Source organism: Tasmannia lanceolata, unplaced genomic scaffold (genome assembly GCF_043159265.1).
Source record: "Tasmannia lanceolata isolate RefF3 unplaced genomic scaffold, GAP_Taslan_0.1 ptg000008l, whole genome shotgun sequence".
NCBI classification, from domain to species: Eukaryota; Viridiplantae; Streptophyta; class Magnoliopsida; order Canellales; family Winteraceae; genus Tasmannia; species Tasmannia lanceolata.
This window is the reverse complement of record NW_027518685.1, coordinates 28891518-28902369: the sequence shown is the minus strand read 5'-3', so window position 1 is coordinate 28902369 and position 10852 is coordinate 28891518. Positions and strand designations below refer to the sequence as shown.

The window sequence follows — 10852 nt, the reverse complement described above, 5'->3', positions numbered from 1 at the left end:
CCTTGTGGACTGCATTTCCGTGCAATAATAAAATTATTATTAGAATGTTTATCTGGGTCTTTTGACTCTTCTTTATGGGTCTGGTACCACCAGTAAATGATCAACTACGGGTTGTATCATATCAAAAGAGGAAGACACAAGATTAATGGAGAAGAAAAGAGAAAAAGGCAAAAGAATCTCAATATAAGTTTTTTTTCCATACATCTATCTTCAACGTATTCTAATCAAGATCCAAAGAAAAACCTATATAGAGAGATGGTTAATCCAATCAGCACAACAGTTGATCTTTTCTGAAAAACATGGTAGTAATTAATTCATAGCTCAAGATTAAACAGGATACATTCCATCTCAGAGCTCCATAGGTTTTGGGTTTGCTGTTGCTGATCCATACAAAAGGGATGAGATCAAATAAATACAAGGACAAATATAAGAAAAGGATGAGATAAATGATCATAGATTCTTCATATGTACCACAAACAAAACAAAGCAAAAAAAACATACATGAAAGCAAAATTAAAGAAAAAAAAAATCTCGAAAGCAGCAGAGCCTATTATGGTGTATACAAACAGAAGACGAAAAAGAGATAGATATAATCAAGCAAACAGAATAGCATAATCAGGAAGCCTGGGATGGGAATTGCTGCTCTCTGTTAACTAGTTCTTGTTCCTATTTCCAAGGACGGATGGAGAGGACGATGATGAGGATGATGATGAGGAGTAGGATGATGCCATAGCAGGTCCACTTCCTGGTGTTCCTCTGGTGCTTCTTAGCAGTCTGGAGCTGATCGGTTCCACTCCTTACGAACGAATTGGCCCTCGCCACTTGGCTCTCTATATCGTCGAGCTGCTCCCCCTGCGCCTCAACAAGCACTGACATGTCCAAGAACACCTGGTGCAGTTCCAGAAGGTTCTTCTCTATCTCCTTGGTCGCGTCGTGTCGTTCTTGAATCTCTGATATGGTGTCCAGTACCCTACCCCTCCCTTGCTCCTGAATCGCCTTCTGAAGGAACGTCTCGCTCTGCCCAGTTGATATCAGAGCCTCCACTGTCCGATCGTCCGGTTTCTCACCGGTCACCGTGTAGTACCTGTTAATAAATTATAACAGATTAAATAACGTCGCCTTAAGCTTTTGGAGTAATTGGTTGTTTCACTTGGTATCAGAGCTGATTTAAAACTCCCGGGAATTTTAGAATCCAGGTTTGAATTTGAAAACATAAGCGGATCCAGGTTTTTATTTGAAAATGATGTAAAAGAGGGTTCATGATCAAGCTGCTGGATGTTGTCCTGACAGCGTTTCTTGGATTTTAAGTGAGAAATCTAGGTTTTAGAAATCTCTCCCCCATCTTGAGATTTCTAAAACCTTGAAACATAGGATGATCTCTTGCTCTATCGAAAGAGAGAAGGACGAGAAATCAGAAAAATGATGGCAGGTGACTTTCTTCTCTCGTCAATCCAAGATTCTAAAATCGGCCCCTCATGTTAAAAAAAACTAAAAAACAGTACCTCCTTTCGATCGTCTCCTTGTATTCAGAGGTGATGAGCTCCCTAAGAGCCCTAAATTTGTCCATGCTATCCTGCAACTTTTTGCGAAGGCCGTTGACGAGGGAGGTTCGGGTGCGATCAGTGGAGGTGCCAGGCCCACAACCAGGGAGGCTACGATTAGCAGCGTTGGCTCGATCAAGGGCTTCCAACTTGACTTTGATGAGTTTTGCACGGCGGAGGGCCTGAGAGACATCAGCATCCATACGAGCACGGAGATCCTTGATGGATTTGGCATTGTGAAGGGTTTTGCTCGATTCATTTGAGTCTTGGAGGCGTTGATGGATCTTCTCAACCTCACGCAGCTCCTCCTTGATCCCTTCCACATCCTCAAAGAACTTGTCTAGGTTCACCCCGGTTGTGCTCGTCATCTGTGTCTCTCCCCCCTCTCCTCTGAATCTAGAGAAGGACCCTGATGAGAATAGATCGTTCATCTTCTACAAAAATCAAATCAAATCAAATCGAATCAAGGGTTCTATGCCTCCTCTTCCTCTTCACTTCTGCCTTAAATGATTTCTTCTTCTCTTTTAGATGAAGATCAGACGCGGCTTCAAAGGGAAAATCTTGGAGGAGAGAAAAAGAGAGAGAGTCAGTCAAGGAAGGTGCCTGCCTGCCTCTGCGTCTGCCATTTTTCTTTTCTTTCATTTTATTAATGAATTGATTAAAAAAATGAACGGAGATCCTCCTTCGTGCTTTCAGATCTAACGGTTCTATGAAAAGATCTGAATCGAATGAAAAGTCAAATTGGTGGTAAGGAAATATCCCTTCTTCTTCTTCTTCTAATTTCTAATTTTCTCTTTGACGCGTTCCTTCTTCCCTTTTTTTTCCTTTATCTTTACTTTGGAAGCTTCGAAACGATTCTTCTCACCCAATCAAAATCCCCTCCACAAAATTCCAAAAACGATTACTATCAATGATAAAACGTGTTTGAAAAATGAAGAGCATTGACCTTGTAGAACAACATGAGGTGGTTTGGGTCCTATCTGGAACAGGTAGGAGGACTGTAGGAATCCTTTTTTTGGGTTGAACCAGTGGATAAAAGGCCTAGGATCAAAACACATTTCCCATGTCTTTCGGATCTGACCACATTAACAATGCAGATGTGCTTTTTATGAAGAAGGGTTCAAGTGACTTTCTTTTTACCATTTTCCAACTAGTTGAAAAACTCAAAACTTCCTTTCATCTCCCCCTCTCTAGCTTACCTATCATCCTCACCGTTTGCTGAGCACCTCACATGGCAGAAAGATATGGATTCTATCCTTTCATCAAATAAGAAGGCAAACCTCCACGGTACCAGCCGTCTGATGACATTAAGGGAGTCCCCTTCCACGACCACCTTATTGAGATCCACATTTTCAAACCAGATATTACAAGCAAAATATGGGAAAGCAATAATCTTCTTTTGAGCATCATGAGGATGTACTTTTAATTCTCTTGGTTGTGGTGTTCCTGCAAATTTCAAAAGGTGCTTGTTCATTCATTTCTACCAAATTCAGACAATTCTGAAATGTTTTCGACTCGGGGTTATCTTAAAATTGGGAACATTTCTGCTCTTTGCAGTGATACTAATGCTGGGAGATGCCAAACTCAAGAAGAAACATATTAGCCTCCATCTTTATTTTTAAACCTTTCCAAATTATTGGGGGGCTTCTTAAGTGTCAAACAACAAAAATATCAGATTCAAAAGTGAGATCTGATTGGATAATAAGCTCTAAGATTGAGGAAATTAATTATGCCGTTTGCTTTTGTTCAAACCATAATTTACAACAATAAAAAAAAAGTGGGAAATGGGCCTGTAACAATAACCTTAGAGACTTCCATGTCCATGGTGGTTACAGAAAATCCAGCTTGTGTAGAAATCATGGTGATTGCAGTACAGTAAGATAAAAAGGATGGCCTGGGTTTGTCCCGGAGGATTGCCTTGTTGCATCTCTGGAAGATTCTTCATTATCAGAAAACTGAAGGTTCCAGTGAAGTGCATAATTAGATAGATCATAGGTCCCAGGTGAGAATATGCATATCTGAAGAGGAATCTTAGCAGTGGACAGGGGCTCCAACACAACTCGGGTAGAGCTCGAAGCACACCAAACAAAAGGAGAGATGCTGTCTAACGATGGCTTGCTTGGCCGTACCCCCACTTGGACATCAGAGAGGACTTTTATGTCATCTGCCAGAGACACATCATGCCAACCTTCTTTGTTTCCCGAAGAAATAGACGCATCGGTTAATTGGGCGGTGTTGGGCAAAGTATCAAATGTGTTGATCTTGATGGAAGCAACAGCATTGGAGCAGTTGTAGATGGTCATGTAGAGTCTGGTCTCACAGAAAGAAGCGGAGAAGTCATGGTGCACAGTCCGTGGACCATCCACTAGCCACCATATTGGGCTTGTGCTGGCGATACTATAAAACAAAACCATGAAAACATTAGTGCATACGAAATCAGATCAGAATACATAACCACCAAGCACTTCTAGCCTTCTTTGGAGTTTTACCTGCAGGCACACACATGATGTGAAAACAGCAGTGGGGGATCTGATAGGCCTCTTGGCTCCAGGTTGGCATTATTTTCTTCAGGCTGTGAGATGAGGACGAAGTCAACCGTACTTTGACAATCCTGATTCATGCAAATAAAACATTAAATGAAATTCTCATGAAATGATGATGGTTGGGAGCAACAGAATCATGAGAGTTTTAATGATCCCTTTCAGATATCCTGAACTGAAACAGAACAGAAGCAACACAATCAGGATAGGTTTCCATTTGATCGTCTCAGATCTGTTAAACAGAACCAGCTTTTTTACAATAAAGGTTCTAGGTAGTTTTCACGAAAAGAAAATAACCCATATGGATTCCTAGGTTGAACAGAACCAGGCAGCCCCACAAACAAATTATCATTTCAGCTATCCTTTCAGAGTTTAAATGATCCTTTCATCCAACAGAGTACAAATAGACCCGCCAACGCTTCAATGTGAAAACCAAATCTCTAAGGCATGTGAGGGAAAATTCGAAAGCTAAATCCAAGTGTGACAAAACACGCAGTAATATTATAGGAACCCCTTACCGGTATGCAGCTTTGAGGGGTTGGGAGTGTGGCAAAACACGCAGTTATATTATTATTTTTTTGAAAATTGACAGATACATATTTAACCCTTGGTAAGTAAATCGTATGATGACCAAGGACATCATTCCAGGTCCCTTGAAGAACAAAAATCCCCTTTCCCCGTTCCCTATACATACTTCACACCCCAACAAAATTTCCAACTTTACGATCTATTCATGGTTAACGTCTCATTCACGGGTGCCGCCGCTTCCAATTTTCATTTTCAATGATAAGGTAAAAACTTCACTTCAAGCCCTTTCCCATCCAAATGCCACTTCAAGCAGCTATGTGTAGACACCCAATTTTGTGGGAGCCGGTTTTTTCCCGTGTTTGCGCATTATGCTTTGTTAAAGAATGCCTTTTCTCCTTAATTCCACCTCTTACAGTAAGGGGACCCTCCTAAACCCAATAATCCTTTCAACTTAGCACTAATAATAATACTAAGATAGTCAGAGAAACCATTAACGCTCCCAAACCCCGAGAAGCAGCCTTACATCCAGCTTCCATCGGGCCAGAAGCAAGGGGGTTTCAAAAGCACCGAATCACCCCAGGGCGACACATGCCCTGGAGAGTAAAGGATCTATGGATGAAGAATCATACCAGAAGGGCGGGATCTAGTGATCCCTTTTTTGAGAATGCCAAGGGTCTTCTTTGGCTTTGGTTTCTGACCATCAGGACCTTTAGATTTAGATGGTCTAATTCGCTTTAATTCTTAGTCGGAAAAAGTCTCACCTGCCCGCACACTCGTTTTGGTGCTAATACATATCCCAAGAGATTATCATCAATCCCTGAGGGATCCATAACCTTGGGAGCCTTGGGACCATTGCCCTTTTTCTTTGACGGGGATTTGAAATTTGAATTTGAATGGTAGGATCCCAAGGACCCAACGGTCTTCCTGCGGGGATTTCTCCACTCAGCCGGTAACCCATTTCCCACCGCCAGGATCACCGGCGGCCTTCTACCATGAGATTGGCCCACAAATGGGTCAGTCACTAGAGTCAGAATCGGCGGAACTAACGGACTCATCAGGTTCGAACTTGTCGCTTTATGGGAGGCAGTGTTATACGGAACCGATTGGGGCTCCTTGCTTTCTAAGGATTGGGGTATTTCAATTCCAACGATGAAGCAACCACCCAATATCCAAATCTGTACAGAAGGTGAGATAACTTTCATCTAGGGGTTCAGATTTTAGCCGACACAAAGCTCATACAATGATCATGACTTCCTTGAATTGAGCTCTCTCCAGATAGCTTGGGCCAACCCCACAAAACCTCAAATTATCCCCCGCCGAACCCTTTAGAATTGCCTCCTTTGGTTCATCCAAGCCTCCCTCGCTCTTGATTGGCGGCCTTAGTCTTGCCGGAGGGAAGCGAAAGCCAGGTGTTGACTGGCTGGAGGTCGATTGGAAAAGAGACTGTTGTAGGATACCTCTCTATTGAATTCAAATTTCAAATCCCATAGGAAATTTAAACACAGTATCCCAACTTTACGCCTGCCCCCCCAGTCTTCCTTTCTCTGGCCTATTAAAACCGGGCCAAATTTTTTTCCTAAATCTTCCACCGTAGAGGTAGCCCAAGCGTGTAACGGAATTCCATAAAAATTTACCCAAATTTCTTCCGCTCCCTGTACAAAGTCCTTATGCCAAGCAAAAAGAGATAGCAATTGACTTCCACATGCCTCAAGGCCTTTTGCCAAAACCTTGACAGCCAAATCCGTGGAATCAAACATGAAAAGAACTTCATCCTTTGCTAGAACACAGGGTTTGGTTAGAGAAGGGATGTTCCAAAAGCTTTTAGCCCAGTTCCAAAGTTCATCTGCTGTCCCTTCTCCTACCAATCAGACACGCCTTTAAAATGTCAGTCCGCATTTCCATCTCCTTCCCCGAAATGGATAAAGTCGAGGTCCCTTCCTCAACAGATGTCAGGATCTCCCTGGAATTAGGCCACCACTTACTCTCATCCTCAACAGTAGTCGAAGGCCTCTGTGGCTGGTAGACAGGAGTCAAGACTGGAAGATGAGCAATAATCTGTTTCCTCTGGTGGCACCACCTGCATCGATTCCGCCATATAAAGTTAAGGTAGTCACAGGTTGAGCAAAGCCAATCCCCAGGCCACCTCTCCGATGTTGCCCATTTAGCTGTCTTCTCCATTCTCAAAGAATTGTAGTTTGACATTTTATTTCCCTTTGCTTTCTCATAGACTAACATCTTCCTTGCAGTTGAGACCTAAGAGAGCTGCCCCAGAAAATCTGGTACCAGAGCCCGGATGCAAGCCCTAAAATTCCTTCTCCGATGGAGATCAATATGGTGAGGCTCTATCGGAAGATGATTGCAGTAGTAGTTGGAGAGCAAGACGATGGTGAGACTTTCCAGAGAAGATGGGGTGCCAGGAGAAATTAGGATTTGGGGATTTGTAGGGTGATGAAATCTAAGGGTGAGATGGTGATGGTGGTGGTGGAGGCACGACTGGTAAATGGGTAGTGATGGTGGTGATCTGGTAGGATTCCGACGAGATTGCCGGAATCAATGGAGTTGGGGTTGGATCTAATGGAAAAGGAAGTGAATCTAGGGTTTATGAAGGAGGAGGTCGGTGGTGGAGAAGGGAAGAGATGGTGGGTGAATATGGTTTGGGGTTTTGAATGCAAGGGAGGAGGGGAGGCTGATTCTGGCGACGGATTTTGGGATTCCGGCGAGATGCTCGCCTGAGAAGGAGAGGAACACCGGCGGCCTCCTTTCCCTAGTGGTTCTCTGAGATGGCCTTGATAGCACCCTACCTGAGAGGGAGAGGACAGGACAAACGCAATTATATTATAGGAATCCCTTACTGGTATGCATCTGTGTGGGGATTGGAGAATTCCCACCACTTCCCGTTAAGTGAATATAAAGACCACAAAATTGTGATAGAAACAATGTCATGAGGAAATAGTTCAATAATTTTAAACAACTCTGTAACATAGGAACAAGTGCGGAAATCATCTAGGCCTCTGTCTCTTTAAAATCATGAGTGATTAAAAAATAACCACATTCAATATGTGGCTCTTTTTGACAACAGATTTGGAAACCATCAAGCCTTTTGATAGGAATTAGAAGCAACCCCTGAAAGTGTACCAAAGGACACCACATACTATATTCCAAAGCCGCAATCTTGATTTAGCATGAGGACGGTGTTGGGCCCATGTGGGAGATTCCCTAGGTAAGGGAGGCACTTGTGTCCTATTTTTCCTAGTTGTGAGGATAGTCAAGTCTTTTATGTTTTAATTCACTCTACTCACTTTTGTGAACTAAGAGGGCCCACACATACACTTGCAGCAAGAGTGAAAGGCCACATTTCCATGGGGCTTAGATTCCTATTACCATGTTGTTAATACTAATTTCCGTCTTGATGATTGTGCGATTGGTAGAGTTTCGCCGCTGGTTTCCTGCACTTTACAAAAGGAGGCGAAAGATCCTGGAGATATAGCTCCAAAGGACCTTAACTAGCTCACAACAAGAAATCAATGTTTACAGAAGAAAGACTAGGACTAAGAAGATGACAAGAAACAACAAACTAAACTGAGAATGTAAATCTTTTACCGATCAGAGATTGCCTGGAGAAAATGGAGATGAAGATAAAGAAGCTTGCCCGGAGAAAGCTCTTCCTCCACTTCTAGAACTCTAGAGAGTGTTTACGTTCTCTTCCCCTCATATGTGCGGGAGAATCCTCTTTTTAAAGGGGATCACACATACTAGCAAGGTATAAGACCCACGTGTCTCTTTCCCATTGGCTAGGAAGTTAACAGAACTATATATGATGTATGCGTTAGTTGAAGCCTAATGTCTTAATCACCTGATCGTGAGATCCGATCTCTAACAACTTCGTTTGACGTGGCGAGTGAGATCATGGAGCCTGTAACTAAAAGAAAATGAAAGGTGATTTATTACAAACCGTCCGATGGTCCCATGACACGTGTCCGGATCTAAAGAGTGGGTTCTAATTTTACCCTTAACACGTGCATTTTTCTTGTTATGTTAGACAGTTCAATGTCTAAATAAGAATCGAAAACTAATAACAGTTACCTCTACCAGTTGCATATCACAATCACAATCACAATCACTCTGTTTGATCTACTCCTCGCTCAGGCTGATCTCCTTCTCAAGTGCCAGCCCCAGATAATGGAAGAAGTGGCTCCAAGAAGAAAAACCATAAACCTAGAGCTTGTAGAAAGAGATGGGGAAGATTAGAAATTTCGAATTTCTTACGGGAGGGGGGAGTCCTGGTGGTGTTCTGGGAGACCAGGTGTGTGAAAAATCTTAGCCAAAAGGACACTTCCCTATTTATACAAGTCGGCCAAAAAGAAGGGAGGGAGCCCCCATCCATTTCTTCGAGGTGGATGGGAGAAACCATTCCACCTCTTTCTCAAGTGGAGAGTCCATCCGTGACTCTCTTCTAGAAGCTAGTCGGGTTCCCAACCACCACTGATTTCTAGATGGAGTCCAAGTTGGACTCCTCACTAGTAGCCTACTCTCCCTCAAATTCATGGCATTGGCATTAATTTTTTTTTGAATGATAAATGGCGTTAGCATTAATTATGTCAATGTTCTTATTCCATTAGACTTTCCTACATTACGACTCAACTCAACTCAACTCAACTCAACTCAAATAAGCCTTTGTCCCAAACTAGTTGGGGTCGGCTAATGAATCCTTTAGAAAAATATCATGAAGAAGGTGAAAGGATCTACCTGGCTCAAATTGACTAAGTTTAATCCTGACACTAGTTGGGTTCGTCTACATGGATCAATTTCTTCCATTCTATCCTATCCAAGGTCATGTTCTCTGTTATATTCCTAGCCCTGAAGTCTTTCCTCACTGTTCCTACCCAAGTTGTTTTCGGTCTGCCCCTACCTCTTTTTACTCCATCAACTTGGCACGAGTCACTTCTTCTCACTGGAGCATCCAAAGGCCTACGTTGGATATGCCCAAACCATCTTAAGCGGTGCTCTCTCATCTTCTCCTCAATTGGTGCCACCCCCATTTTTCTACATTACATGGACAAAAATTTACCAAGAATCTTTCATGTTGAGGAAGTTGAGTTGGATATCTACAGGGGTTCAGACGTCAACTTGCAGAGCAATCTTACTGCACAGGACATTTAATGTCTTGAGATCGGACAACCCTTTGTCTATACCTGCAACATCAACTAATGTTGAAGTCTGAATGAAAGACTAATATATCTCTTTCCATAATATTACACATTTACTGCTCCACTTTACCACATTTAGGGGTACCATATTAGGGCATGGACTTAAGAGTCCTAACTTAAGTGGGAAGTGGGAACTATAACTGTCATTCCACTATCGAGGCAGAGGATTCCATGTTGGGTATCAATATTATCTTCCTAGGCTAGCCACATAATCCAGCATATCTAAAAGTGAAACCATGATCGGGACTGACTAGTAAATAACACATATTGTACAACAGGGCTCACATGCGGATATGACCCCTCAGGTCAAGGGACACTATGTGACTTAATGTTAGAATGACTCTAGGTATTATATATTTGGTCACAAGTTATTCTAATATGAACGATCCAGTTTAGTGTGCAAACTCCTTTACAACACTCACTTTGCAAGGTCTCCACCCCATTGACTGAGATAGGTCACCCTACTCCATTGCAGAGGCTGGATTGATGATAATAGATACAGGGAAAGAAGCCTAGTATCAACCCCAACTGTGAATATTTAAGGACAACAAGGAACTGTAATATCATATCTCCCTACCCCTCAGGATATGTGAATCCTTGGGCATGATATTCCTACAATGCTTTCTTGGGAAAACACGTATTCAACAAAAATAAGAACATTACACATTCCTTTAATTACCCAATAATAGTTATAAAATTAAAATGATGATAAAGTTTTGACACAAATACCAGCTTTTAATGCGTATAGTCTAACAATCTCTCACTTGCACTCAAAGTCAGTTATACATATATCTCAAACCCATCTTCTCTAAATGATTCACACACTTTTTTTACTAAGAGACTTGGTTATGGAATTTGCCACGTTATCCAATGAAGCTATTTTGGTAATGGTCATGTCTCCTCTATTGATGAGTTCTTGTATCATGTGATACTTCCAAAGACAGTGCTTTGACTTCTGATGAGACTTCAATTCCTTAGCTTGAGGAATGAACCCACCATTGTTGCATTACAAAGTAACAGGTCCTTCTACACAAGG

General features: G+C 42.2%; 2 protein-coding genes across 3 annotated transcripts in view; both read right to left on the bottom strand.

Moving 5' to 3' along the window:
* Positions 1-427: 427 nt before the first annotated feature.
* LOC143885088 (syntaxin-121-like) lies at positions 428-2349 on the bottom strand. The gene is made up of 2 exons (XM_077389061.1): positions 1503-2349; positions 428-1084 (listed from the first exon to the last, which is right to left on the bottom strand). The coding sequence occupies exons 1-2, from the start codon at positions 1970-1972 to the stop codon at positions 667-669; spliced, it is 888 nt and encodes a 295-aa protein (XP_077245176.1). The 5' UTR covers positions 1973-2349; the 3' UTR covers positions 428-666.
* A 776-nt stretch (positions 2350-3125) lies between these two features.
* The window catches only part of LOC143885086 (Tetratricopeptide repeat (TPR)-like superfamily protein), a 73726-nt gene continuing 65999 nt past the window's right edge, over positions 3126-10852 (bottom strand). For both annotated transcript variants that reach the window (XM_077389057.1, XM_077389058.1), the window contains 2 exons: positions 4031-4152; positions 3126-3938 (listed from right to left, as the gene is read on the bottom strand). In XM_077389057.1, the coding sequence (XP_077245172.1) occupies positions 3398-3938; positions 4031-4152 (663 nt within the window). In that variant the 3' untranslated portion in view covers positions 3126-3397. The remainder of the gene's footprint in view (positions 3939-4030; positions 4153-10852) is intronic.